General features: G+C 38.2%; 1 protein-coding gene across 1 annotated transcript in view; it reads left to right on the forward strand.

Moving 5' to 3' along the window:
• LOC122788631 (EF-hand calcium-binding domain-containing protein 6-like) overlaps positions 1 to 26462 on the forward strand; it is a 516700-nt gene that overhangs the window by 279477 nt on the left and 210761 nt on the right. Inside the window, exon 8 of the mRNA XM_044055530.1 lies at positions 7296 to 7441. Within this exon, the coding sequence (XP_043911465.1) occupies positions 7296 to 7441 (146 nt within the window). The remainder of the gene's footprint in view (positions 1 to 7295; positions 7442 to 26462) is intronic.

The raw sequence follows: 26462 nt of genomic DNA on the forward strand, positions 1-26462 counted from the left end.
CCTGTGGGCCATTCAGTGTTGATGCAGGCCAGATGTGGCAGGACGTTGCATTCTGTCAGTCCTAAAGTCCCAGACCACCATAAAGTATATTCTCCTGGGGTGACAGGGTAGATGTGATAGTTGTTCATGCCAATACCTTCTAGTAGTCTTGATCAGGTGGTGTGGATGCTGGCAGCATGCTACCTACAGCTAGGGACACACCTGCATGGGACACCTGCACTGCATGCTGCAGTCTTCAACTATTGCCATATACAGGTGGGGTCATACTGCACCCATTACCCACAGCAGGGATATTGCCAGAGAGGTGCCTGTGGGTGGTGTTTACATGGCTGGGTGCATGTGTGCTATGGACACTACTTGCATCTGAAACACAGATATGCATGGGGCATTACAGTTATGCTGGCATGTGCGGGTACATCAGCTGATTCCCAATACATCAGTCCTACCTCCTTTGTGATCTGCAGGTGTTCAGGCAGACATCACAGGTATCCCCTACTACAGGTCCTGTTACTGTGATGCATACCTATATGTACAAATCCAAGGGTGTCACCATTTCAGACTGACACAATATTTACTGTATGTCTGGGGTACTTTCTCCTGTGTACCACTTGCATATCTAGCCCAACAGCTATGCCATGTCAGTCGTTCAGATGGTGACACATATTGCCACCATACACTTACAATGGCTTACTGCTTGCATGTGTTATACTGGTGGAGATTGTCTTTCACACTACAGTCGTGAGGGCTTGCTCTGTTATCAGCAGTAGTGGGTAATGGCCACCAGGTCTTACCTCAACATGCATACATATTGACCACTCTCACACATTATGAAACACATACCATCCTAACACACTCAGACCTGCATATTGTGCACATGCTACAACCTATCCTGCTACCTTGGCCAACATTTGACATCTGTGCTCCACTTGTATTATACCTACTCATACATGTTACTACATATCTACACAGGATTGAGGGGGGGCAGACCTGAGTGTCACTACATTTCTACACTGGATTGGGGAAAGGGGCAGACCTGTCTGTTTCCACATGTCTACATAGGTGTGTGTGTGTGTGTGGGGGGGGCACACCTGACTGTTACTACATTTCTACATAGGATTGTGGGGGGGGGACACACACACCTGACTGTTTTTACATTTCTACACAGGATTGGGGGGCACACCTGACTGTTACTACATTTCTGCACAGGATTGGGGGGCACACCTGACTGTTACTACATTTCTACACAGGATTGGGGGAGGCACACATGACTGTTTCTGCATTTCTAGACAGGATTGGGGGGGCACACCTGGCACATGCACACATTTGCTATGACTGTACTGGTATGTCAGGTACTCCATTTCATTATGTATTCTAACCTATCATACTGACTAGAGGCATATCAGTGTACTACAGGTCTTAGCTTTGGTTGCCCTACATATTAGTGTCTGACTTCCTACCCTTCAGAACTAACATCCCACTGCCTGACCTGCTGTAGTTTGTCTGTGTAGGTCTGGGGGGAGGTTACCCATAAGCATCATTCAGAGGCAATAGCACAGGCTCTATTTGGGTTTGTCTACACCTGTCCTGCTGGCTGAGACTGTTGTTGGGTATGTGAACCTCCCTGCCTGGCATGTGTGAGTCATATGGACACACATGTCACCCACCACATTTCCTGCAGTGGGTTTTGTCACCCTGTGTAGTACTGGCTACTATGGTGACTCCAGTATGTGTTACAGATGTCATGGTGCCACTATGGGTATCTACTATCTGCTGCCATAACATTCAGCCACCCAATTCCCTTGCATACTCACATCCATACCATAGATACAGGTAATGACACATTCTATTCCATTTGGCAATTGGTAGGTTGGTTGACTTACCTTGTGGGATTAAGGATGGCATAATGGTTAAGGTGTTTACCTTACAGACCCAAGGTACAGGGTTTGATTCTCACATGGGCTAGTTGGCTAGGCTTAAAATGGCTCACAAGGGCAGTTAGACTAGTACTAATCTATACTACAGGATACGTACCCAAAGAGTGGCGTACAGCAACAGTGGTCCCACTCCACAAAGGCAGTTCTTCTGTGGACCCTGGGAATTACTGCCCCATAAACTTGACGAGCCTGGTCTGCAAAGCTATGGAAAGGATCATTATGGAACTCATAAACAAAGACATTGGGGACCTACAGACATTGGATCCTACCCAATTTGGCTTTGTCAAGAGCAGATCCTGCCTTTTGAACTTGGTCGACTTTTTTGAAACAGTCACTAAGGCCATTGATGAGGATAAGGCAGTTCACACAGCCTACCTTGACCTTGCAAAAGCCTTCGACACAATACCCCACTCGGGCATCATAGACAAACTCTCCAGCTTAAATGTAAACCCATATGTCACAAGATGGGTTGAAAACTGGCTCAAGGACAGAACCCACAGGGTCAGAGTTGCTGGAGCCATGTCAGACTCTAAGCCGGTCACAAGCGGTGTCCCACAGGGCTCAGCCCTGGGACCCCTCTTGTTCGGCATTTATTTTTCCGAGGTGCAGGCAAACATAGGAGGATTGTGGCTAACAAAGTTCACAGATGACTGCAAACTGGGCGCCATAATTGATACTCCAGCAGACACAAGCATCCTTCAGAGAGGCCTCATAGAAATGTATAATTGGTGCCAGAGCCATGGCCTTAAGCTGAACGCCAAAAATGTATAGTCATACCCTTTGGGAAAAACAAGGTACCCACAAATTACCACATAGGTGGTAATCCATTAAGTACGGAAGAGGTAATCAGGGACCTAGGGACCCAAGTTGACAGTAACCTCTCATTTGACACTCACATTGCCAAAGTGGTTAGGAAGACCTTCTATATTGCCCACCTTATCATGAAGGGATTCACATCTAGATCAAGAGAGGTCATTGTGTCCCTGTACTCTTCTCTTATCAGGCCCATGATTGAGTACAATGCCCCATTTGGGATGTATCTTACCCGTCACCTGCAGCAGTTGGAAAGACCCCAAAAGTTCCTCACCAAGAGGATAAAGGGTCTCAAACATATGTCATATGCTGCCCGGCTGAAGAAACTCCAGCTCTATTCAGTTGTATACCGCCTACTTAGAGGTGATCTATGCCTGACGTACAAGGCCATGTCCAATCCGGAATTAATGGACATGCTCCACCTCAGAAAATCCAAATCCATCAGAGCCACGAGAGCAAGAGATTTGAACCTCAACACAGGAATAAATAGGATGTGCTGGAGGGACAGATTCATAACCCATGGGCTCCCTACACTCTGGAACAGAATCCCAGTCCATGTTAGGCAGAGCCCCTCACTGACTCTCTTCAAGAGAGGTCTTGACGAGTGGATGGGAGATCGTAGGTTTACCCCGGGGGTCATCTCTGTGTCACTACTAGACAGAGGCACAGTAAACTAAACCCTAAATGGGCATAGTATTCTCATCCTAAGGGGTGGTGAAAGCCACACACACTCTGGCTAGGCTTATAAATGCCCTAGGGCAGATAGCCTAGTACGAACCTATGAACCTATGAACCTAAGGATTGAGGATGGTGCTGGAGGTCTGCCTATGTCGGATGCACATGGTACACTCCCTATACATGGTTGAGCACAGGTAGTGTCATGTTTGGCATCCCTTTTAATGTATGTGTGAGTCAGAGAGAGGTGTCATTCCCTGGGTCCCTACTGTGTCAATGTATGTGCTATGCATTGTCTCTTTGCCATGGCCCCGGCATACAGGGCATGCCTCCATCTGTCTACTGGGACAGGTTCAGGTTGTTCCTCCTCCAAGTCACTCTGTGCCTGTGCAGGCCTTGGCATTGGTGGGGGGCTGTGTGGCCCTGCCCCGTGCTGTTCCTGCTGCAGTTGTTTCTGCAGGTTCATATTATGCAGCATGGCACATACCATAACAATTTGGATACATGTAGCTGGTGAGTACTGCAAGGCTCCACCGAATGTGTCCAGATACCTGAACCATGACTTCAGCATCCAAAACACATGCTCTATTATAAGTCTGGTCTGTGTGTATGCCTCATTCTGGTGTTTTTGTTCAGATGTGTGTGCATTTCTGATGGGTGTCATCAGCCATCGCTCCAGTGTGTAACCAGCATCCTCCACTAGGTGACCGTAGGAGATGTCCCCATTGGCAAATCTCTGGTACAGCTATGTCAGATGCCAAATGTGGGAATCATGATAACTTCCAGGGCAGCCAGCACACACATTCATTAATGCCCTGGGCATTGCAGATGACCTGGCAGTTGATGGAGAGGATGCCCCTGCTGTTGATGTAGGCCCTACCCTGATCACCAGGTAGTGCTTTGATGCATATGTGCATGCAGTCTATAGCACCCACTACCTCAAGGTATTCTACTATTTGGTGGAAGAGATGCATATTGCTGGCCAACACCTCACAGGTGTTGAGGAAATATATGTGCTCACTGGCATGTGCTGACATGGCATCCATGAACTGGTGGAATACTCTGGATGCTGATGCCTATGAGATCACCATGATATCCCCAGTTGAGCTTTGGGAGGTATCTGTGGCTATTATTCCTAGACCTACACATACCTTGGTATCTACTGGGATGGGTTCCCCTCAGTCAGTTTGGTGTGTCAGGCGTGGCTGGCACAGCTCAACAATTTGCTGTAGGAGGTCCCTGTCCACCCTATAGCACTCCACTATCTCCAGCTCATGTAGCCCCTGGTATGTTACCTTCGGTCTGTACAGTCTTCTCCATCTCCTCACTGTGGGTTGATCAGCAGAATTCACATCCTCACCATGCTCAGCCTCTTGCACATGTTGTTCTATGTTGCCTGCTGCAGCTCCTCTCATTTTGTAGGTTTGTTTGTTAAACGTTCCCCACTTGTATACACCGGTGGTGTAGAGTGTGTGAAAAACCAGAGGAGAAGGTATTTGCATAGTTTATAGTAGTGTTCTGGGCTGGGCTGGTCTGCTGCCTGTGTAATTGGCTGATTCTGATACATTTCACCTGCCAGCTATGCTAGTTCTCTTTGATTACCTTCCTACTACTGTTTTCCCTTCCCATTGCCTTCCTGTTTAAGCCTGGGGGTGCGCCGCACAAACAGAGTGCTCAAATGTGCACAGTGCTGCTATTTCCTGGTTTAACTTTTTTTCTTCCTTTAAAACCCAGTGTGCGGGGCACACACCCGCTTAGGGAATGCAAAGAGTGCTAGGCAGATTCAGACACACCCCTTACTTAGCTGTGCTAAGCTAGGAGCAAACCCGAGCCACAGGGCTCCAATCCGCTTACAGCATGCCTGGCACCCACCCCCCACATGATGTCAGCTAACTCCTAGGCTTGCACCAAGCTATTCCTACTCTTACACTGTTGGGACCTGACTAGCATGCTGTGGAAAACTGGGATTCACTATCATTCCCCTCATTTGCATAGGATTTCCTGCTAATGCATAGTTACATGTCTCACACTGAGCCCCCCCCCACTTAGCATCCACTACTTACTGGCCATATTGTCTTCTGCCTGCAGTTGACTTGCATGGCAGAATAGTGATTTTAGTTGGAATGCTTATTTTAGGTTTATTTTATTATTTCCCCCTGATCCCGTTTGGGTGCTGCTGCCCTATGCTTAAACAGCCAAGATCGGCTAAAATAAAATAAAAGTTGATTTTTTAAATATTTTGACTGTTTGCAATGCCAATGGCCTTATACTTGGCCATTGGCATGCTTCCTGACTGATATGCAACCTTTATTTGGAGCTGTCACATCTCTGTTTTGGATTTTGCAGAAATGTACTTGGTTACTAACCAAGTACATTTCCACAGATTGCACTAGTCCTGCATGGTCGGTTGCAAGCTTCTTGGATGGCAAATTCACCTCATTTGCATGGATTTCTCCTGCAAATATGGTGATTTGCATACAGGGGCTTAGTCCGTGCAGGACTAGTGCTGGAGCGCTCGTGCACACCCCTGCAGGCTGTTCCTGGATCGCACGGCATACATATTGCCTGCTAGAGCTCCTGCACTAATCCTGCACGCCGTGCAAGGCATACAGAATCAGGGGGGAAGACTTTAAAGAAAAATAGTAAGGCCCTGTATGGAATGTTGTTTCTAGTTGTGGAAGCTGTATAGTTGGGAAGAAATGGGTCGGAAGAATGGAGTCCAGTTAAGAGTAACCAAGATGGTAAGATGGATGGAGGAGATGCATTATTAAATAATGTTCAGAGAACTGGGCATGTAGAGATTGGAAGAGGGACAAGTGTGGGGGATATGGTATGGGCATATAGCGTGAGAGGAAGGCTAAATTGAAGAAGGGTTCATGACCAGTAGGTGGAGAGGTCAAAATTCAGGATAGATTCCTAAAAGGCTTCCACTATGACTCATCAAGTTACAACTAAGAGAGGAATCAACTCACTGAGTATAACTGCTCAGGAATTTGACCGGACAAAAAAATTAAATGGAAGTATTTTATGCAGAAGTAAGTTTCCCCTGTGCCTCCCAGACTTGTATACACCAATTCCACGTTTGCACAAACATAATGATCTCCCAAAAGAAAGGAATTGTTGCTAGTGCAGACTTGGAAACTGCACTTACAGTTTTTTCTTATGGAAAAAGGGAGCAAGCTAGTTCATCTTGAGGTGAACTCAATCAGATGCATCCTCATAGTTTGCACTTGATGGGCTGCAGTGACCTCCCTAAAATCTTTTTCTTTGCATATCAGGTACTAGTAAATGTAGAATACTTTACCTGAAAAGAGCAATCAACTTTGGAATGTAAGTTTTCATAAAACAGAACACTCTGCCAATCATGTTTTTTTTAACAAAGTTTATGTTTATCTTAGTAAGGAAAACCAGAGGAATATGTTGCTATCTCTTAACCACAAAAAGAAAAATAAATAACTTAAAACTATGCACACCCCACCTTTATCTAATTACTGTGAAGGATGTAACAGAAAAAGCATAATTTTCTAGTGCTTGTTTTACGCATTCCATGGTCTGTTATGCCCATTTAACATATCAGAAAAGTTAATAATCCAAAGAATCTATCATCTACAGTTGTTGAAAAATCAGGTTCCTAACAATCATTTCAAGTATACCATGAAGGCGGCAAAACACTGGTTAGTGTCAGTATTTGTTTTCAGATCTCATCATAATGCACTTCTAGAATTCAAGTTTTGCATAATTTGTGGATTTCATATCATATGCACTGCTGCAATAAATTCAAAACAGATCTGATTTTGTTCAGTATTCAGACCATGGAAATTAAAGCATTACTTGTGTATTGAAGCTGACATAAATGCTTCATATCATATGCAGGGACTCCAAGAAGAGGTTTGTCAAGCACTGAGACAGAAAGAAAACTTATCTTAAACATTGAGAGATGGCTAAAAGAAAAGCTGAAAGAAGGTTTCAAGGACATACTGGCAGAATTTCTACATTATGATCAAGAAAGAACAGGAAAGGTACTGGGTATTATTTTATCAAAATAACCTCATTGACATATTTTGATCATTGTTCTTTGAGTAGACATGTTAGGTTATCACTAAATGTACTTGATTTATTACCTTTATGTATACTTCAGATTTTGGGTCTTCATGTCTGACAGTAAAATAGAATACAATGTTGCCTGGCACCATGGTACAGAGGGATGGCACCCTTTCTGGGACCCAGATGACTAGCGTTTGATTAGCAGCCATGACACTGGAACCAAGCATGGAGGGAGAATGAAGGGGTGTGGCTTGTTTGCCTCTCTCTGGAGTGGAGGGCTATGCACTCTCAAAAGCATGCAGTGTCAGTGTAGTTTCCACACTGGAGAGGGAGGAAAGCCCCACTCATGCCTCCTAGGGTGAGCTGTTTGGAGGGAATGCCCCCTTGCAGAAGTGAAGAAATGGACTCAGAGATCAGCCCATTACATGACTCCCTCTATGCTTCGTTAAGGATGTGCAGAGGGATAGGGCACAAGCATGAAAAAACAAACCACCTCTGATTGCTGCCTAAATAATGGCCTCTCTAGGCTGACAGTTACCCTATTGATGGACAAGAAATGGGCCTATTTGTTGAGAGGGGACTGATGATCAGCAGGCAGCAGGGGCAAAAAAGGCACAAAAAAAGGAATGCAATGTTAGCTGTCTTCAGTATACTGAACTACACTTGTTCTGTTCTGTTCCTATCACTGTATTTTGTTTTATCTTTTTTGCGAGCAAATGAGTACACTGATCCAGATGGACCATTCTCAGTTATAATTAAAAGACAGAAACAATGATAAAATATGAAATTTATACCAGAGGTGTACTCCTTCTTTCTCAGTAACCCATAATCTTTACAAGTTTATTGACAGTTTTAATACACTGCTTCAGAAAGGTAAGTACTTATCAGTGAATATACATGGTCTACCCTCTGGAATACATAAAGCTGGCAGCTGAAATACCTGCTTATCTTGCTTCTGTACTGATGAGTCACTTCAACTGGGAATCAATATACTTACCCTGTAGAAAACTGCTATGATAATATGCATCATAAATGAAGGCGTCCCCCATTTTGCTGTAACGTTTGGCCATTGTCCTAAATTCTGGACAAATGTATACATTTCCTTCAGCTTCAACATTTAATGAGGTTTAACCTTCTTTCCATTTTACTGCATAGTTTCTGTCCTGGTCATAGGTCAAGTTATCTTGGACAACCTAATGACCTTTGTCAGTTATCGACACTTACTGTGTTGTGTTGAAAGCTTCGGCCTACCCAGTCAATCCATAGTCTGGGTCATAAGATATTTAAATGGACGGTCTTCATCAGTGAGGTAGTCAGACTGTATTGTTTCTCCTCAGCCAGTTCCCTCTTGTGTTTGTCAGGGTCTGTCTTTGATCCAGTGTTGTTTATTATTTTCTTTAATGACTTACTACTGTGTTACAAACCTGTTAATTTCATAAGGTATGTGGACAACTCAAGAATATTCTTCATTATTAATAATATTCTGATATCTGTTTCTACCTGCATAGGAGTTCTACATAAGCAGGAAAACAATTGCAAAACTGTAATAATGCTTTAATACATTCATCATTAAAGCTATTGCTAACCTACCTATCTCCTCTTTTCAGATAAAGTCAGTTGACGAAATTCTTCTTGATATAACTATGTCAAGATTGTGGATAAAGACTTAAATGTGGTCTTCATATTGAAAGAGATGCTCTTGGAAACCAATAAATAATAATAATACAATAACCAGTCAAAAATGTTGCCTCCTCTTCTAGTGAATATGAAATTTCATAATAATAGATTATACAAAAACCATCACAGAGACAGCTTTCATGCTGCCAGGCCCCTTATGTGCTGCTAAACTTCACTCCACTCACGTCCAGTTAATAAACCAGTGCAGGTTAATTACAAGGCTACTAAATCTGCCTTCCATTTCTCACTACACCTCACTCAAGCTCTGCGTCAGTGAGAATTTCAGCAGCACCTTACCATACTATACATGAGAACTTCTAAAGTAAAAACTCAACTACCTAAACACTATTAAACTGTTATAACCTCACTTGCAGGCTTTCAGACTTGTATAATGTTGTGATTACACAGTGATAACCATTCCTGAGATGTGGCATTTGGCTTTGTTTTGTCCAAAGTGTAGGGTAACCTTCTACTCTTTTTTTTTCTTTTATCTCTATATTTTTTTCATTTTCCACTGGAATCACCCACTGAAATTTCTCACTCCAGATTCTCCTAACCATTTCCCAAAGATATTTAGTGTCCTGACATGCCCACCACATATGTAGCGGGTCTGCATTTGCCATATCACCCTATCAGCAGCAAGATATCTGAGGCCACACCTCTTTTGTACCTTTACCAGAGTTATGTACCTTCTGTGCACCAGTCTGATATAAGCATCTCCCCCTGAACCCACCATATTCAAGAATATCATCACTTTTTCCTAGAAATAGACTCCCTTCTACTTTCAAGACTCTTTTACCCATGCTGTCCTCAACCTCTCCATTGCCATCTGGGCTGTTCTTTCTTTCAAATTCTTGTATATGCTCTCTATCCTACGTTTCTGTGTCTTTTCCAAACCTACTAATATTTTGACATTTCCTCTGGCTTCTTCCTTTTTTAATTTCTCCAAATCTTTTGGATTTCTAATACCATGATGTGTTTGTCAGGGTGGACCCCATTCTTAAGTCAAAGTATGATTAAGGTTCATGCAATTAGTATTGTTTCAATCTTTTTTTTTTCCTCAAATATTTTTTTTTATTTTCAATTAGAATAACATTTACATAATATTTTTAAATATCCTTTTAAACAACTATATACAATATTTACAATAGCCTGACTTTCAATTATATACACTGTATGTTATTAAATATAGAATTACCAGATCAGTTATTAGAGATACAATATTGATTATTGCAGAGTGTCCAACAAAGCTATAACTTTCTTCCAAAGATTATTTACCAATGGCCTGGGATAGATTCGTAGTTCTTTGATTTTTATTTCCATCAATGCAGTTGTCTTCAGTAAAGTGTAGAATTCTTCCAAGGTCAGGAGAGTTCCACCTTCTGGTTATGCATTTCCTAGATAGATATAGCAAGTATTGTCCATAAGAAATACATATTTGTCTTATTCAGGTAGTGACCTTCGTTTACATTTAGTATTATCAATATTTTAGTTAAGGTAAAGGATTCATTAAATAAAGCTTGTAAAAAATGATTGATTCTGTTCCAATATGATTTAATTTTATTACATTCATAAAACATATGAATGCAGTCTGCTTTATTTGACTTTTCACACCTCCAGCAAAAAACATTTGTAGTAGTACTGATCTTTTTAATTTTATCTGGTGTGAAAATGCTCTATATAAGTATTTCCAGTTAAATATTTTCCAGTACTGTGTGTTAGAGGTGTAATTAACTGATAGTAAGATGTTAGTTGTAATTTCTTCTGTTAACTGCAATGACTGACCTTTTGTTAAGAACTGCCAGTATGATGGTTTGGGAATTGTTTTATATGTTATTAACTCTTTATATAGACTTGAAATGGAATTTTTCTTTTCACAAGTATGATATATAAATTCATACAGAAAACGTATTAGATTTAGAATATCTTTAAATGAGGAATTATTAATTAATCTGCATAAATCTTGAGTGTACATTAGAATGCTTTGTAAGATTAACTAGTCCTGTGTTGGAATATTGTAAGCAGTTTTTATCATCTGTATATCTAAAACATTTAATTTATTTACACATTAAAACCAGCATAAGAGTCCATTTTGTTCCCAGGAGGTTATTGTTTCCCTATATATTTTGTGAGGAAAGTTCTTGGTGATGGTAAATGGGGCTAAAAGGTGAAATGAAAGTTTAGATCTAAGTTTGCATTGATAAGTTTCCTAAAGGAATTGATATAATGATTAATCAGTGTTGTTTTAGAAGGTTTTGCTATATTATATTGTATACTTATGCATAGTATGTGTGGAGTTTGCATGTCCTCCCTGCAGTTGGGTGGGTGTTCGAAAGAAATGCATAAATGGGCGTGCCTTTGTTGAAGGTTGAACATCGAGCTGGCACCTCGGCGTTCATGAAAATCTACTGCCAATCATTAGTGGACCGGAGTTCTGCTGTGGCAACCCCTAACCAGGAAAAGCCGAAAGACAACAACTTATGCATAGTATGTACCAGGGTTTGTTTGATTTGTCTATTATTAAATTTTTTTTTAACAGATTAAATTCATTTGTTAATATAGCCATTGTTAATTCTTTCCAGCTGGCAAAATAATTTGGGTTTATCCAGTCTATTTTAGTTTTAAGCACAGATGCTTTTATATATGTTTCTATTTCTGGGAAGTTCAATCCTCCTTGTTTCCAGGGTCTAATGTGATGAGTTAGAGCTACTCTATTCTTTTTGGGATACCATAAAAATTTAATTAAACATGAGTTTATTTTTTTTAAGAAAGCATCTTTCAGGAATTAACTGTATTGCTAATGATACATATAGTATTTTTGGCAATAAGACCATTTTTATTAATTGCAATCTGTCTTCAAAAGTTAATATAATTTTGTTCCACTTTTCTATAAATATTTTTATTGTTTCAATAATGTTTTTATAATTTATTAATATTGTTTCGTTTAAATTTTTGCACAACACTATTCCTAAATAATTTAGCGTAAGTTCTTGTTTTCCTATGATGGATTTATCTGTAACTTGTAGGTATTTTTTTATTTAAAAATAGAAATTTTGATTTTGATCTATTAAAGTGTAGACCTGAAATCTCATAAAATTTCTCCATTACTTCTTCTAGCTCTCCTAATGACTCTCTGGAGTTTGATAGGGTTAATAAAATATCATCAAAAAAAGCATTATTTTAGATATGTACTGATCATAGACTTCTATTCCTTTTATTCTTGGATTATTGCGTATTATTTATGCAAGTATTTCTAGAGCCAAAGCAACTAAAATAGGAGAAAGGGGGCATCCTTGTTTAGTACCTTTCATTATGTGGATAGATTCTGAGGTGAGAGGACCTAATTTAATGTGGGCTAAGTTATTAATATATATGTTTTTAATAATAAGATGACGGGAGGAGGAAATTCAAATAATGCTAAAGTTTTAAATAGATATTCCCAGTTGAGGGAATCAAAGGCTTTTTCTATGTCTAATCCGATTACAAGTGTTTCTCTATCTTCTTTATTCACATAATCTATAAGAGTAAGTATCCTTTTAATATTAGCATGTGTGTGCCTGTTATATAAAAATCCAGTTTGATCATTATTAATTGTCTTTGAAAGTGGGATTTTCATTCTGTTAGCTAGGATTGACATGAATATTTTGTAATCATTATTCAGTAATGATATAGGTCTATATGAGGTGCAAAGGTCTGATGGTCTGAATTGGTGTTATGAGAGAATATTTCCATGAGGGTGGTATTTTTGCTTCTGACTGGATTTCTAGTAAAGTTTTATGAAAAAGGGAGACTACTGTTGAAGGGAAGAGTTTGTAAATTTCTGTAATTATACCATCTATCCCTGGAGCTTTGTTAGATTTACTTTCTTTCATCTTGTCAACAATTTCTTTGTAGGATATAGGTTTTTGTAGGTCTAGTTTTAAGTTTTTGGGAATTTTTTTTTTATATTGAAAAGGTTTGTATCTAAGTTTATTTGGTTGGTATCTAAATCTTCTTTTTTGAAGTGTTCCATATATTGGAACCAAAATGCTTCAAGGATGTCTCCTATATCTGATACTTTTTCCCCTTTCTTTTCATGATATATACTACTAATGTTATTTGCTTTAGATTGTATTTTAATTCTTGTAGATAAATTGTGTAGATATCTGGGGAAGGTGGCTAATGAGTTTATTTTTAATTTTTCCAAGGCTAGACAAGTTTTGTGTGTTAGAATTTCATTATATTTTTTATTTAATTCCTCTATTTCTTTTTGACTTCTGGACAGTTCTGATTGTTTTTAGATTTTGCAGTCAAGAGTCTGGTTTGCAAGTCTAATGATTCAGATTCCCACTCTCTAACTTTGTTTTTGTACCAGCTAAGGGTCTTACCAAATAAATACGCTTTTAATGAGTCCCAAACCATGACTCTACTGATTTCTGTTGTATTATTAATTTCAAGAAATAATTGTAGTTCTGACAACATCCAGGGTCTGAATTCTTTAATTTTCATGATATATGATGGAATTTTAGTTGAGAGGATTAAAGGTTTAAACTCTATTTGGAGCTTCATTATCAGAGAATCATGATCCGAGAGGGGGCATTGGAACTATTGAGAAGTTGAGGATTTTTGTTTGTAAATCTTGAACTAAAAATAATTTGTCTATTCTGGTTTGTGTTCTAAATCTATGGTCTTTATGGGAAAGTAATAAGGATTTATCATCTTTTACTTTAAAAGAGTCTATTAAATGAAATTAATCAATCCATATTTTTAAGGATTTTGAAACAGTTGCTATACAAAAAGACTTCTTTGGGGGTTTCAGAAGCTTTTAAGGTACAATTAAAGTGTCCTCCCAGTATAAGATTTCCTTTATAATTGTTGGAAATAAAATCTAGGTGTTTTTTAACCATTCCTGCTCCAATTCCTGGGAACCAATATAGATTAGCTAAGGTCCATATTCTGTTTTTAAATTTAATTATAACAATTGATAGTAGACCTTCTTTGTCTTCATATTTATAAATAACTTTTGGAGTGATTATGTTTTTCTTCCAATGAATTGATACTCCTTTTGTCTTTGTTCTATAGGAGAACTGAGCTAAGACTGTATAGTCCTTAGGGTTCCAAATAAAGCTATTATTAGTCTAAAAATGTGTTTCCTGGAGAAATACTACTTGTGCCTTATTTAGATTTAAATATTTTAGTAAGTTTGATCTTTTATTTGCATTATTTAAGCCATTAGTATTTAATGATAAGAATATTAAATCTATTTCAAGTTATTGTTAGAAGAAACGTTTTGCTTCTTTTTTTTATTTTGATTATAGTAGTTATACCATATTCTTTGATAACATTGGGTGTTATTTTATGTGTGTAAACTTGGGAGTGTAATTTAATGTTCTTTCTTCTTTAAATATAAGTAGGGTAAATTCTGGTCAGGCATTAAAAAGTACTTCTATAAAACATTAATTCTAAAGTATTGAATACAAATAAATATGAATTTCCCATTAAACATGGAATGAAAGTCATTCCTAATCCAATAGATAAAGATAAATCTATTGGATTATCACTCATACCTTTAACCAACAATATCAACTGAGCTCCATATGTTAAATTATTATATGGAGAATTTTCTTAAAAGAGATATGAAATTCTATATTATTCTATTATTGTTCTATAGTATTTTATATATCAGGATGGAATGTTACTGTAAACAACTATTATGTTGACTTAGAAAATATTCAATATTTAGTTACCTTTAAGAGATCCCAGACATGTCAGAGATGTCATTTTGGATAAATTAAATGCAACCGAGGAGCATACACTAAATAAGCCAGCAATAAATAGATTATTACTAAAATGATTTGACTAAAAGGACTCTACAGGAGACAATGAGTGATTACCAATGAAATATGAATTTATTGTAGGTCTACTGTCTTCCTTTACTTTCTCACACTTCAGCTCACCAACTTCAACTTGCACTTATGAAAAGACATGGCTTATCAGTAGTATCTTGACTCTGAGTAGAGGCGCCCTACATTCTCGTGTGCAGTGCTTTTACTTATTTATATATTTACAAAGCAGAGTCTAAGAATGAACTATGATCACCCTGACAATTCCCATCCTGCATAGGGCACCTCCTGTTTCCAGAATGGGTAATCACATCAGGTTTAGAATGAATGTGACGGTACCTATATGGTAATCAAGACTTACCTTAGGTAAGTATTAATCAAATAGTATTTAGAGCACCTTAGAGAGTTCTCAGGGCAGTTAGAATACTCTTACGCCTTTCCTCTCTTGACAAAAAACAGAGATTTCCCTTCCCTTCCTTTTCTTTCCCTTGTTTTAAATCAGTACTAATAAAAGAAATTCAGCAAACATAGGTAAACAGAAATAACATTCAGCAGTCCATCTTGTACATGACTTGCAATCCATTAAACAAGTCAGTGACTAACATCACTTTAGTTGTTGTGTCTTTCGGCTTTTCCAAGTTAGGGGTCGCCACAGTGGAACTCCGGTCCGCTAACGATTGGCAGTAGATTTTTACGTGCCATGTTGCCGGCCCTGACACACAACCTTCAATGAAGGTACACCCATTCACGCATGTCTCCACACAGAAGACGCTCTAGCTGAGAATCGAACAGGACAACGTCTTACTGTGAAGTGACAACGCTACCGCAGCAACACCACCGCAGTATCACTTTAGTAAACATTATAAAGACAAATTAGAAATAATTTCCTAGCTCTTTAAATTTTCTGATAAAGCAAAAAGTTAACAATAAGCAATTTTAACTAAAAGTATAAAGCATTTCAATTTTTCCTTGCATGTATACATATCTACTTATACTGTAGTGTCAATATCAGTCTTTGAAATCAGTACAATACTTCACTTTTTCAAATCATTCTTTTTTCAATTCAGGTTTTGTTTTGTCAAAATGGCAACAATATTTCAAGGGCACAATTAATATTTAGACTGATGTTTTAAATAAATAACTTGTCAGTTGCCAATTGAGTTAGTTTAGAATGTATGTTTAGTGCAAATATAGCATGTTGCAAAAATAATATGTATTTTTTCATGTAATCTAGAGACTGTCATATGCAAGTGACATATATAATGTAGCATATATAAAGCAGATAGCTTATGGATTCAGGTTGTTAAAGTAAATTATGCTTATTAATCAGGCAATTTCATTTAAATTCACAAGTAATTTGGGGGCATTTTTTGTTGAGTTTCCAGGAATGTGTAGTCCAATGTGAGTAATTGAGTCCACTTTTCCTCATAAACATATGTCACAATTCATTAAACTAAGCAAAGTCAAACATCTGTCTAATAATCATTATAAAGACAAAGAATAGTAATTTCCTAGCTCTTCAAATTTTCTGATATTGCAAAATGTTGACACTAAGCTATTTTAACTGGAGACTAAAACATTTCAATACTTCCTTGTGAATATACATTTTTTACTTTTACTGTAGTGCCAAGAACTGTCTTTGAAATCTATGCATTCCTTCACTTCTTTCAAGTCATTCATTTTACAGTTCACATTATATTTTGTCAAAATGTCAATAGCATTTCAAGGGCACATTTAATATTTAAACTGATATTTTAAATGAATAGCTATCAGTTGCCAAGTGAGTTTGTACAGAGTGTGAGGTAACTGCAAAAATAACATGTTGCAAAAAGTAATATGTATCTTTTCATGTGCTCTAGAGACTGCCAGTTTCAAGTAACGTATAAAATGTAACTTTTACAGTGCAGACAGCTTGTGGAATCAGCATGTTAAAATGAGTATTATAGAACTATCCCCCATTAATATTCCAAAACGTGCACGCTGATTGGTCAGCGTGCACGCTGTAAATCAGACTTATTCTAATGGAAAAAGGTCTGGTCGCCCGGACTTTTTCCATTAGTATAAGTCTTTTTTTTTTCTTACAGCAATGGAGAAAGCAAGGTCTCTGTTGCTTTTTAGAAAGTGTCTCGCTATGTTAAAGGAGTTTAACATAGCGAGACAGCTTTAAAAAAAAACAACAGAGAAAGGAAGATCTCCGTTGCTTTTTTTAAAGCTGTCTTGCTATGTTAAGCTCCTTTAATATAGCGAGACACTTTCAAAAGCAACAGAGAAAGCAAGGTCTCCGTTGCTTTTTAGAAAGTGTCTCGCTATGTTAAAGGAATTTAACATAGCGAGACAGCTTTAAAAAAAGCAACAGAACTTTTTCCGTTGCTTTTTTTAAAGCTGTCTCTCTATGTTAAACTCCTTTAAAATCGCGAGACACTTTCTAAAAAGCAGCAGAGATCTTGCTTTCTCCGTTGCTTCCACCCACAGCTCTGATGTACTGCGTAAGCATACACATGCGCAGTACATCAGAACTGCCGCAGAATACCGGAAAGCTGCGGAAGGGCAGCAAGGAGGCATTATACAATGCCATTATTTAAGAAAAATAAGCATTTTTTTCTTAAATAATGTCATTAATAATAATAACACGCCTGGGTGTGGGTAATGCTGGATTTACCCATGGTTGTCTTTGTTTGGCCACTCGGGCTTCACCCTTGTGACCAAACCATGCCAACCGTGGGTAAATCCAGCATTTCCCACACCCAGGCATGTGTTATTGCTTAAATACTTTTTAATCAAGCAGCTACATTTCAGTGCACATGTAGTTTGGAATATTTCAGTTGTGTTTCCAGGAATATGTAATCCTATGAGGATAAATCATAAAATATATACAAATAGTCCTATTATGTATTTATTTTACCTTGTTTAGGTTGTTTTTCATTTTAATAACTAAACAACATTACTTTTTCTTATTTGTTATCTGTGAGGCTAAATGCACTTCGCAGATTCACAGTGTCCTTAGAAACTGCAGCAATTGTTTACTGTTGCTATGGCAACACAAATAGAATGTGAAGAAAGCTTCACTTCTCTTAACCAACAGTACATTTTTTATGTATTTGTTAATAGTAAAAGGAAATAATTCAAAGGACATATGTACATGAATGAAACATTTCAGAGTTAATCACGAACATGTCCCCAATCCCAATAAGCATAACAGTGACTATCATTAATCTAATAAATATTATAATAACAATTAATTAAGTTCACTATTCCAATTAGTCTACCTTAAAACTAGATTATTTTAAACTATTTTTTATCTATGTATAGATAGTGAGTTATTAAATATATACAGACTATATTGGTATAGTAAATATGATAGAATTTAGAAAGGGAGAAAAGATGCAGTTAAAATAAATAATGAGAAGAGAGAAAGAAAAGGGAAAATTAAGAGAACATACACATATACTATGTATGTTGATTTACAGTATAAATATTTGATGTGCTTATGTAACCCTCCTTCTGTGAAAGAAAAGTACCCTGTTTTACATACCTGAGGTAATGTGAAAACTCTCATGTGTCATCTATTTTCAAAAAATATAGATACAGATTCCAGTAATTAGTTACCTTTGTTTTAAAATTCCAAGCAGTAAAACTGGTCCTTTAAAGTAATGTTAAAACAATTCATACCATAGTAGATGCTTTGAGAGATTTGGCTGTAACAGTATCACTCTTTTGCTTCTTCTTTTTGACATCTATCCAGACATTTGTTTCTTTTGTTCTCTTGAGAGAAGATGACATCCAATCCATATCTTCTGGTAAAGTAATCACATTATTAGTTTTAACAAATGAAGAGGCTTCCTCTAAGTCAATAAAAGTCCTCATCTCATTGGCATACAGTATTCTTATCTTAGCTGGATATGCAAGTTGTGCCTTGATGTTATTTTGTTTCAGAAACTTTATCGTTGGCCACACTTTTTTCCTTTGTTCCATTATTGTAGATGAATAGTGATTGTCAAATCTTATCAGGCTCTGTTTATATTTTAGAGGTGCCTTCCTCCAAGCAGGTCTTAAAATTAGTTCCTTGTCCAAGTATGAAAGAAATTTGATAATTATTGACCTAGGAGGAGAGTTTGAGTTAGTGGCAGGTTTCCCCAAGAGCTCTGTGTGCCCTCTCAATGCCAAAGGAAAGTCCTTCTTTTAAATTTAAAAAGTCAGGGATCCAGCTTGATAAAAAGGAAATAATATCCTCACCTTCTATGTTTTCAGGTAATTCGAAAATCCTGATGTTATTTCTCCTCTCCCAATTTTCCAAGTTATTTACTTTATTAACCAACCAAGTGTTTTGTTTAAGAAGCAGTTCTTTCTGTGTTTCCTCTTCTTTGAGTCTGCTTTCTAAGTCATTTAGAGAAACCTCTATTCCTGTTATCCTTGTCTGGTGTTGTTGTAGCATTTCCTTGAGGGTGTTAGCCTGTTTTTGACTGCTTGTTTTAAGATTTTCAAGGTTCTCTTTAAAATCATCCATCTTCAAAGACAACTCCTGAAGGGTAGATGCCATCTGTTGTAGTTCCTTCTTTAAGGCAGCATTCTGGTGAGAATTCTTTGAGTTGCTCATTTTAACAAGTGAATATATCTCCAAGCTTTTTGACAGGAAATTATTTGTAAAACTTCACCAAAGTTTCTAATTATGTAAAGTAGATCTTTATCTATAAGATTTTAAACTTTGAAGAAAAAAAAGAATATTTTTTCCTGTCTTATTTAATTAGTTATATGGAGCTCAAAAATACTGCTACTTTCAATTAGTCATTCTGGCTCCATTGTTTCAATCTTTGATATCAGCCAGAAGTGCTCTTTGCAGCACCCGCAATGTGCCCAGTAATGACTCCTTCTGCAATTCATACAGTTACATGTACTGTTAAAATATCTAACTATGATTGTAGATTATTTTTTTATAAGACCTGCTGCTCAAACTACTATTGGAACTGTCTGGGTATCTTTTTCCACATCGCTATTATTTCTGCCTGCAAATCTTGATATTTTATGACTTTGTGTCTCTCTCTCTCTGGACACAAGACACTGTAGTCACTGGTTGTAGCGATTTCAATGATCAATGCTACTTTTGTCTTCTTTTCATGGACCACAATATCTGTTTTTCAAGCATCTATCTTTTGAACAGTTGGTAATGGGTGATCTCATGTGATGTAGACTTCATAATTTTCTATGATACTTTGTGGCTCATGTTTCCACTGTTTTTCAGCCACTTTAATACCATAATGTTTGCACAATCCCCAGTGCAACACTCTTGCCACATTATTATGCCTTTCAGTATACAATCCTTCTGCTATTAGCATGTCACAACCAGCAACAAGGTGTCCGACTGTTTCCAGTTCTGTTTTACAAAACCTACATTGGTTGGTTTCTCCCGCATGTTCAGTAGACTTTGTAAACCAACGTGTATGTAGCCCACTATCTTCTTGGGCTGCCAATATTAACCTTTCATCTTTTGGTTTGAATTCAACTCTCCTTAACCATTCCTGCATTTGATTCTGATTAACATGAGGTTTTTCTTGCAACTTTATTTATGCATTTTCCTCATTTCATGCCTTCTCATCTGATCCTTCACCTTATATTCTTTCTTTTGTTTTTGGCACATTCAGTTGCTGCCTGATTTTTATCTACTTCTGGTTTGATTTCCATTCCCGCTTGACTCCGATATGCTTCAGCTAGACTAAGCAGAGAAGTCATCTTAGATTTATTCTCCTCATGTTTCAAAACTTTCATTACATTTGGGTCTTGTGAGGTCAGCAGATATGCATGCAGTCCCATGATTGAAGATCTTATATATGTAATCAATTTCAAGGAGGCCCATACCTCCTTCGGAATGGGGAATATATAATCTTGGTATACACTGATTTTTATAGATCATTTGGTGAGCATGAATCATCCTTCTTGTTTTCCTATCTAATCTATCCAACATGTTTTATGGCCAGTCAATCACTCCAAAACTGTAAGTTAAGATAGGAAGAGCAAATTGGTTTATAGCATGAATTTTGTTCCTACTAGCACTTGCTCACAAAATACTACATCATCCAGGCAACACACCAGCCCTGCAGCAACTACTCCAGCCTTACATCACTACCAGATCCATGAGATCAAGTACCCAACACCTCCTTGAGGTAACAAACTTCAAAAATGAGGCAGGTAGATCTGTTTATAGCCACTTCATCTCTAAAATCTGGAACTCCCTTTCAGCTCACATAATAAATAACAACTCCAACACCTAATTCAAAAAACTACTCAAAACACACTTCCTGAATCACAGATTATGTACCCTGGAAGTAACCCATATGTCTCTGTTTTCAGCAACTAGAGTAACAGCTTATCTACAGGTTTTGTAATGTATGCATGGGGTAATAGTATTACTGAACACTGTAAAGAAACCTAAAGGACATAGCATGTCTCTCATGTGTTGAAATGAGTTATGGAAGCTATCTACTCTATCTTCTTGCTATACTTGCTGTTAAACACCTCTATAACATGTATATATTAATGTAACCTGTGAATGTTGGCAAATACACTCTTTGGTTAACTCATTATCTTATAGTTACTATACTTCTATAAGAAGTATAAAGATTGTGTACTCTATATATTGTTTAATGAACATTTTGGTTAACATGTCTTTCTCTTAATGATTTTACTGCTCTGGAGCTTTTCTCCTCGGGTCTCCACTGAACACGGACATATATCCAGTTGGACTCTCCCAGTTAACAAATGTAAAATAAATAAATAAATAAGTAAATAAATAAATAAATAAATAGATGTCAACACTGTTTTCAGGATTAATTTAAGTCTTCTGAAATGTTCCTTACTAAGCTTTATTTACATTTGTTCATGTTTTACTGTTTGTCTTTCATCAATTCCCAAATATTTATACACTCCCTCTTGCTCACGTTCTTTTATATCATATTTTTGTCCCAAACTGATGTTTTCATGGTGCTGCAGTTTTCCTGCTTTAAAGGTTGCTTTTGCACATTTATCAAGACCAAATGACATTCCTAGATCATCTGAAAAAGTTTTGACTGCTTGCAGTTCTGCTTTCAGTTCCTCATCTGATGAGCTATACAGTTTTAAATCCTCTACAAAGAGAAGGTGAGAGATCTTTACACTTTATTGTTTTCTAGGAGCCAAATTATAGCCATGGCCTAATCTGTTAAGTAGACAGATTAATGGGTTAAGGTCAAGATAGAATAGCAGCAGTGTCAAAGAGTCACCCTGGAATATCCCCCTTTGAATTTTTATCCCTGGAATAATAATTTGTCCTTTATCATGGCTTAATTGCAAAGTGGTCTGGCACTGTTTCATGGTTGCTGTAATATAATCGATCAGTGTAGGGTGTATCTTATCTATTTTTAAGCATTCTTTTATCCATGAAGGTGGGATGCTGTCAAATGCTTTTTTGTAGTCAATCCATGCCATACTTAGAATCTTCCTTTTTTTACAGTTCTTCATTATGAACTTATTTAACAACAAATGATCATGGGTTCCATACGACTTTCTTTTATTGCCCTTTTGTTCTATTTCCATGATTGAATTTTCTTCTAAAAGACTATAAACTCTGTCTGTGTCAATTCCGATGTATAATTTACAAGTCATTGGAAGGAAAGTTATTGGTCTATAATTTTTATGATAACTTGCAGGTTCACTTTTAAGTAGGAGCATTGTTTTTCTTATTGTTAACCAGGCTGATGTCTGTTCAGGGTTGCACATATAAATAGTTCTACTCATGGTTAAATTTTCATGCAAGGACGATAATACTTTTAGCCAGAAGTTAGATACTGCATCTGAGCCTGTGGTTTTCCTGCTGGAGGCTTTTCTTAACTTTATCTCAATTTCTCTGACCGATACTTCATCCCATTTCATATCCTGCACCTTTAAACTTCTTATTCTTTTGTTTTCTTCTTCTGTCCATTTAGCATCTTTGTTATGTTCCACAGGATCTTCATAGATACTTCTCCAAAATGGATCTTATTTCTTCTTTTTTGACATTCTTTCAATTCCCTTTGCCTTGCTTCTCAAGTCTCTATAGAACTTTTTGGGGTCATCAATAAATGTACATTTCCTTATATTTTTCTGTGTATTTTCTAAGTTTTTTGCCTGTGTTGAGATTTTTAGATTGCTACTCCCAATCAGTTGATAGCTCATGGATTATGTCACTATTCATTCATAAAACAATGTTACCAGGCGGGGAACGAATAGTGAGTGAAATAAACTGATTCACAAGTAAACACTGAATATAATGTGAAGACACTACTTGGATAACTACTTGAGTAAACTAATAACCTTGAATAGTTAACTGTCTTTCGGCTTTTAGGGGTCGCCACAGCGGAACTCCGGTCCGCTAATGATTGGCAGTAAATTTTTACGTGCTGGCTTGCCAGGCCTAATGCACAACCTTCAATGAAGGAACGCCCATTCACGCATGTCGACACACAGAAGACACTCTAACTGAGAATCGAACGTGCAACATCTAACTGTGAGGCGACAACGCTACCGCAGCACCACCACCGCAATTAACTAGGATTTAAAAATTATTAACAATTATTAAACATTGTTAAAAGTTGTTGAAACCACAACCAATAAATCAGCCAACTTGCCGGATAGTAAATCTAACATACAGAAAAATGACTGACTTTATAAATACTTATTTAAGACATTCGAGCAACAAAAATGCTAAAGTGCCATAACCAGACTAAAAACTCATTAACCACAGGTAGATTTAGTCACGTCAATGGGACAAAAATCAGTTTAACATTTGATGCAACTGACCATATTGCACTTAAATAGAAGGTCTAATAAATTTAACCCTCAAAGTTGCAAATCAAAACTTCAACCAGACATGGATAATCAAACTTAAATGATGCCAATATGTATTTAAGTAATAGATACAACTATTACCTTAGCAAACTCTTTAATTTTAAAACACATTTGATCGAGCAAGCATCATTAATCCCTGGGTAGCGATATGCATTAAGCCTTATTTGCCAAGCTAGTTCAAGTTCTTCTAGCTTTAACTGGACAGGGCCACCTCTTATTTCTTGGCTAATCTGATCTATAGCTAAATATTTAAATTTATGATCAGGTGCCAGTGAAACATGCTTTGCTATCACATTATCTAATTTCAGTTTGGCTATAGCATATTGGTGTTCATACACCCTGTCCCTAAGGCGACATTCAGTCTTCCCAATATAGAAGACTGGGCAACATTGGCATCTTGCTAAATACACCACTAATCGGGAATTACAACCACATTTATGTTTGAGTCTAAATCTTGACTCTCCCAGAGTGAAATTATTAACAGTGTCCATAAATTTACAAAAATGACATTTCTCACATTTAAACATCCCTGTGGTTTTCATGTTAACTGGCGTTTTCATTTAGGTTCATAGGTTCATACTAGGCTATCTGCCCTAGGGCATTTATAAGCCTAGCCAGAGTGTGTTTGGCTTTCGCCACCCGGTTTAAATGAATTTTGCTATGCCCTTTTTCGAGGTTAGTATACTGTGCCTCTGTCTAACAGTGACACAGAAGTGATACCCGGGGTAAACCTACGATCTCCCATCCACTCATCAAGATTCCTCTTGAAGAGAGTCAGTGAGGGACTCTGCCTAACCTGGACTGGGATTTTATTCCAGAGTGAAGGGAGCCTCTGGGTTATGAATCTGTCCCTCCAGCATGTCCTATTTATTTCAGTGCTGAGGTTCAAGTCTCTCGAGCGCGTAGCTCGATGGGATTTGGATTTTCTGAGGTGCAGCATGTCCATTAATTCCAGGTTGGACATGGCTTTATACGTCAGGCACAGATCGCCTCTGAGCAGGCGGTATGCCACTGAGTAGAGCTGGGGTTTCTTTAACCGGGCAGCATATGGCATCTGTTTGAGCCCTTTGATCCTCTTGGTGAGGTACTTTTGGGGTCTTTCCAGTTGCTGCAGGTGTCTGGTAAGGTACATCCCAAATGGGCCTGATGAGGGATGAGTAAAGAGGCACGATGACCTCCCCTGATCTAGATGTGAATCCCTTCATGATTAGGTGGGCTATATAAAATGTTTTTCTAACCACTTTGGCCACGTGTTTGTCAAATGAGAGATTGCTATCAACTTGGGTCCCAAGGTCCCTAATTACTTCTTCCGTACTTAATGGATTACCACCTATGTGGTAATTTGTGGGCACTTTGTTTTTGCCAAAGGGGATGACTATACACTTTTTGGCGTTTAGCTTGAGGCCATGGCTCTGGCACCAGTTGTCTGTTTCTATGAGGCCCTTTTGTAGGATGCTTGTTGGCTGGAGAGTCGATTATGGTGCCTAGTTTGCAGTCATCTCTGAACTTGGTCAGCCACACTCCTTCCTTGTTGGCCTGTACCTCCGAGAAATATATGCCGAACAAGAGAGGTCCCAGGGCTGAGCCCTGTGGGATGCCACTTGTAACTGGTTTGGAGTCTGACATGGCTCCAGCAACTCTAACCATGTGGGTTCTGTCCTTGAGCCAGTTTGCAACCCATCTAGTGACATAGGGGTTTATATTTAAGCTGGTGAGCTTATCTATAATGCCCAAGTGGGGTATTGTATTGAAGGCTTTTGCGAGGTCCAGGTAGGCTGTGTGGACCACCTTCCCCTCGTCAATGGCCTTGGTGACTATTTCAAAGAAATTGACCAGGTTTAAGAGGCAGGATCTGCCCTTAACAAAGCCAAACTGGGTAGGATCCAGTGTCTGTAGGTCCCCAATATCTTTATTTATGAGGTCCATGATGATCCTTTCCATAGCTTTGCAGACCAAGCTAGTCAGGCTTATGGGGCGATAGTTTCCAGGATCCGTTGAGGCACCACCTTTGTGGAGAGGGACCACTGTTGCTGTATGCCACTGTTTGGGTACATATCCTGTAGTAAGGCTGAGATTGAACAGTAGTTTTATGTTTGGGTTTAGCTCTTCTTGGAGTTCATGTAGGACGCAGCCTGGGACACCGTCTGGTCCCATTGATGCTGTGTTTTTTGCTTTGGAGAGGGCGGCTCTTACCTGAGCATCTGAGATATCGGGAGGGGGGCAGCACTCTGCTGGGATAGATATTTGCCCTTTTGGTGGTGGGGGGGAGTTTGAGCTGAACCTGTCAGCTAGGATGTTGGCAATGTCTGTGGATCTGGTGTATTTTTTGTCATTTTGGACTAATGCTAAGCATATCTGGGAATTTCCACCCAGGTTACTAACATAACTAAAGAAAGCCTTGTGATTATCCTTAGTGTTCTGTGCAATTTTTCTCTCGAAGCTGGCCTTAGACGATTTTATGAGTGCCCATAGTTTTTTGCTAATATTGATCAGAGATGCCTTCCCTTTTTGGGATTTTGCTCTATCATGTAGTAGCTTCCTCCTTCTATTGTATAGTTTGATTATGGCTGGGGTCCACCAGACAGGACGCCTGCCTTTGGAGGATTGGGTCTTGGTTTTATTTGGGATTGTATGATCCATGCAT

Source organism: Protopterus annectens, chromosome 14.part0 (assembly GCF_019279795.1).
Source record: "Protopterus annectens isolate FY-2018-M chromosome 14.part0, PAN1.0, whole genome shotgun sequence".
Lineage (NCBI taxonomy): Eukaryota > Metazoa > Chordata > Ceratodontiformes > Protopteridae > Protopterus > Protopterus annectens.